Source organism: Leucoraja erinacea, unplaced genomic scaffold, assembly GCF_028641065.1.
Source record: "Leucoraja erinacea ecotype New England unplaced genomic scaffold, Leri_hhj_1 Leri_369S, whole genome shotgun sequence".
Lineage (NCBI taxonomy): Eukaryota > Metazoa > Chordata > Chondrichthyes > Rajiformes > Rajidae > Leucoraja > Leucoraja erinaceus.
Genome location: NW_026576270.1, coordinates 117,377 through 122,500, shown reverse-complemented (window position 1 = coordinate 122,500; position 5,124 = coordinate 117,377). Strand labels below are relative to the sequence as shown.

The 5,124-nt window shown below is 63.0% G+C and overlaps 1 protein-coding gene across 1 annotated transcript; it reads left to right on the top strand.

The window, feature by feature from the left end:
- Window positions 1–126: 126 nt before the first annotated feature.
- Window positions 127–4,522, top strand: LOC129693621 (uncharacterized). Its single transcript, XM_055630411.1, has 2 exons — window positions 127–204; window positions 3,995–4,522. The coding sequence occupies exons 1-2, from the start codon at window positions 127–129 to the stop codon at window positions 4,517–4,519; spliced, it is 603 nt and encodes a 200-aa protein (XP_055486386.1). The 3' UTR covers window positions 4,520–4,522.
- Window positions 4,523–5,124: the final 602 nt, after the last annotated feature.

Here is a 5,124-nt window from a genome sequence, read left to right as displayed (position 1 = left end):
AACACAAAACGGAATATAACGACACACAACACCACACTAACAAAGGCCGGGAACGCACAAAACCCACCAGATACCACAACGTTTTTGTCCGCCTAACAGCAAACTCACACATTGGGCACGCTCGGGATGTCGAAACACCCACCTGCCCGAACGCAGCGTCGCCTACAGGACAACGGGCCGACTGCCGGTCAACAGAAACGTCCCGTAATGGACATGTCGTTCCCGGGGGGTGGGACTTGTCAGCGATTGGTCCAGACCCCCGCGTCCATCACATCACTGTGGGGGGATGAACATTGTCCCAACCTCCGCTCCACCCGCCCACGACCCACATCCCACAGCCCACGGCCCACGGCCCACACCCACAGCCACAACCCACAACCCACCAGCCCACAACCCACACCCACAACCCACAGCCCACAGCCCACAGCCCACAGCCCACAACCCACGACCCACAACCCACAGCCCACAACCCACAGCCCACAACGCCACAAACCACACCCACATCCCACAACCCACAGCCCACATCCCCACAGCCCACACCACAACCCCACCCACCCACAACCCCACAAACCCACATCCCACCCCCACACACCCACAACCCCACAACCCCCAGCCCACTAACCCAACCCAACAGCCCACACCCCACAGCCCCACTTCCCACACCAACCCACACCCCACTATCCCCACACACCCCCACCCACAACCCACCAACCCCCCCCCACAACCCACATCCCACGCCCACATCCCACAGCCCACACCCACAACCCACCCACTCCCCACAACCCACAATCCCACAACCCCAACCCACAGCCCATCACCCCCCACAACCCACAAACCCACACCCACAACCCCACAGCCCCCAAAACACCACATCCCACAACCCACATCCCTGCCCCACCCACTGCCCACGACCCGCCCCACACCCACTTCCCACAACCCCACAAGCCCACAACCCACACCCCCCCCCCCACACCCACGTACCCACGACAACACCACCCACCAACCCACCGCTAAACCCCCCAGCCCACAACCCACCACACCCACAGCCCACATCCCCACAGCCCACATCCCCACAACCCACTCCCCACAGCCACTCCCACACCCACTTCCCAAACACCCACGCCCCCCACTTCCCACAACCCACTGCCCACATCCCCCACACCCACAGCCCACACCCACACCCCCACTTCCCACGTAGCCCACAACCCACAGTTCCCCACACACCCACAGCCCACAGCCCACACGCCCACATCCCCACAACCCACCCTCCCCACACCCACAATCCCACACACACACATCCCCACATCCCACATCACACGCACACATCCCCCTCCCACTCCCACAACCCAAACTCTAACACCTCTCCCCACAACCCACATCCCACATTCCCACAACCCACATCCCAGAAATCACCCACTACCCACATCCCACATCCCATACACCCCCATCCCACATCACCCACCACAAACACCCATCCAACACCCACAGCAACACATCCCACAAACCAAATGCCCCCACTTCCCAACATCCCACTACCCACAAACCCACATCCCACATCCCCAAGCCCACAACCCACAACCCACACGCCACACCCCCACACCACTCCCCCACCACACACCACCCACACCCCTCTAACAACAATCCCCAAACAACCCACAACTGCACTCCCACACCACATCCCACACCCACAGCCCACAGGCCCCAAAAAGAGCACACCCCACAACCCACAGCCCACAACCCACACCCACATCCCAATATCCCCCACAATCACAGCACCACATCCCCACACCCACACACCACACCCCACACACCCACAGCCACAACCCACATCCTCAGCCACTAACCCACAGCCCCTACCCACATCCCCCTCCGAACCAACACCCACAACCCAAATAACCCCACAGACCCACATCCCACCCACACCACCCACACACCACATCACCAACACCACATTACCCAACACCCACAGCCCACCTACCCACAGCCCACATCCCACCACGCCACAGCCCATGCAACCCACATCCCCACACCCAACACCCCACACTCCCACATATAGATACACCCACACACCACAACCCACAGCCCACACACCCACACACACACCCACAACCCACAACCACCACCCACAACACACATCCCACAAAACACACACACAACCCACAAACCCACAACCCCACACACCCACACGCCATCAACCCAAACCCCACAACCCACAGCCCCACACATCCACTTCCCACAACCCACATCACACCCACAACCCCCAACCCACATACCCACAACCCACATCCCACAACCCACACCCACAACCCAACCCACAACCCACACCCACAACCCACACACCCACACCCAACCACCGCCCACAAGCCCCCACAACACCACCACCCACAACCCACGCACCCACATCGCCACAGCCCCACAGCCCACATCACCATTCCCACTTCCATACGTCCCATGGCCAGAGTTTTGTCTATACAACGGAGCCCCTGCCCATAACGGGTCCAAGTCCCCCAATGTGGGGGGGCCTTTAGCGTCCAAATCCTTTTTTGATTTTTTGGCGTTTTTATTCTTTCGTACACACTTTCAGTTTTATTGGCCGTTCCGGCCAGTTCGTTTCCCATTCCGTCCGTTGCTTCGACTTTGTGTCTGTCGGCGCTGTGTCCGCCAAGCTCACCCCTAACCCCCCCCCCGCCCCCTAACTGTAGCGTCAGTCCACGACCCCACACCCCTCGCCCCCCCCCCAAAGGCCCCCTCTCTCAGTTACCTGTCGTGTCCCGGCCGCTCCGTGCACTGACCATCTGTGGTGCCAAACCCTCTCTCTGCGGCCACCGCCCTCTGCAAAGGTCATGCGCACCCGTCCAATGTGTTCACACCCACCCCAACACCCTTCACTACGCACCCTACATAGGCCCTCACCCCACGCCCAACACCAACACCCCCACCAACCCCCTCCTCACCCCACACCCCCCCCCACCCTGCCCCCCCACCAACCTCACACTCACCCCACCCCCCACCCGACACCCCTCACCCACCTACCCCTCTGACAGCCCCTCCCCCTCACCTTCTCTTTCCCCTCTCACTCAGTGGTGGAATATCGCTTCCCTCTCCTCCTCTTCCTCCTCCTCCTTCCTCCTCTCTGCTTCCGCCCGTCCTCCTCTCTCCCTCGCTCTGCGAGCTGTTTTTTTCGCTGCGCCCTCCTCCTGTCCCGCCTCATCCTCTCCCGCCCTCACGCGATCACGGAGCCGGGATCTGTGTACAACACGCCAACAACACGCTGTACATCACGTCCCACACGCAACGCCGCCGCACCCCCCTCCCGGCCTCCCCCCCCCCCTCACCCCCCCCCTCCCTCACCCCCCCCCTCTCATCCCCCCATCCCTCACTCCCCCACCGCCCCCACAACAGTGGGATGTTGACAGGTTACTTTACCTGGTGACAGCGGTTAGTTTTGAACCGCAGCCGGATGCCCGACCATGAAGCGGGCGTAAACCGTTGCGTGTGTCACGGTCTCGCATACTGAAGTACGGGGTCCGGTCCCCCCACCGGTCACCCTGCAACACGGCACCGCAAACGTCACCGGATCGCCCGCAGCCGTTTCTCCCAACCCCCACCTCCCCCGGCTAAACCCGCCCCCCCCCCACAGGTGAAAGCCCCCCCTCGTGCCTCCACCCACGATCCCCCCCCCCACCCCCCGCAGCCAAAATCCCCGGAAGCCACATCGAGTATCCCAAGACCGAGTTGAACCCCCCCCAACCCATGGTTCCCGTGTCCCCCGGCCCTGGATCTCCACTCCCCCCCCCCCCCCCCACATCCAGTCTCCCAATGGGAACACCTCCCCCTGGTGTGGGTCATGCCCCCTCCCCCGCTGGGGGTCCGTACCTGCCGGAGGGGGGGTCAGAGCCGTCGTGCAGCAAACAGGCGCAGGACAGGGCTGTGGGCAGCGGCTGTCAGCAACGTGCAGTAATGTCCACCCTGACTCATCCACCGGCTCGTTCAGCTCCAGCGCAGTTACCGCCGGTCTCAGTTGCAGTTGTCACCGCAGGCTCCAGTGCAGTTTGTTCACCGCAGGCTCCAGTGCATTCGTCACCCGCAGGCTCCAGTGCAGTTGTCACCGCAGGCTCCAGTGCATTCGTCCCCGCAGGCTCCAGTGCAGTTGTTTTCACCGCAGGCTCCAGTGCATTCGTCACCGCAGGCTCCAGTGCAGTTGTCACCGCAGGCTCCAGTGCATTCGTCACCGCAGGCTCCAGTGCAGTCACCGCAGGTTCCAGTGCAGTTGTCACCGCAGGCTCCAGTGCAGTCACCGCAGGTTCCAGTGCAGTTGTCACCGCAGGCTCCAGTGCAGTCGTCACCGCAGGCTCCAGTGCAGCCACCGCAGGCTCCAGCACAGTCACCGTCGCAGGCTCCAGTGCAGTCACTGGTGCATTCTCTGGTGCAGGCACAGTCTCCTCTGCAGTCTTTGCTACAATCTCCAACGTTGGAACCACCGCAGTCTCGTCCGTCTGACCCTCCTGGTCCTGTCTAGCCGGTGTCCACATGGGTTCTCCCCGTGTGTCTGCGTCCTCTCCCCCCGTCCCCTCTCTCCCCAGGGTTGGGGGGCTGTGGGCGGTGGGGGGGGAGCAGCAGCCGGTCTCCGGGGGGTGACGGAGGAGTTGCTGCAGCCGCTGCAGGTCCCCGCTCCGACACGCCGTGTACAGCTCGTCCCGCAACTGCACGCCCTGGCCCTGCAGCAGAGAAGACACCGTCAGTAAACCGCCCCACAGTACCCCCTCCCCACACACACAGTTAGTAACCCCCCACAGTACCCCTCCCACAACACACACCACAGTAACCCCCCACACAGTCCCCCCCCCCCACACACATCCCCCTCCCCACACAGTACCCCCCCCCACACCACACCCCCACACACCCCCCCCCCCACAGTCCCCCCCCCCCCACACACAGTACCCCTCCCTTCACAGTGCCCCCCCCACACACAGTACCCCCCCCCCACACACAGTCCCCCCCCCACACAGTCCCCCCCACACACAGTTCACCCCTCCCCCCCATCCCCCACACACACAGTACCCCCCCCCCCCCCACACATCCGTCCCCACCCAATACTCTCCCTCGGGACACACCTCCCCCTCC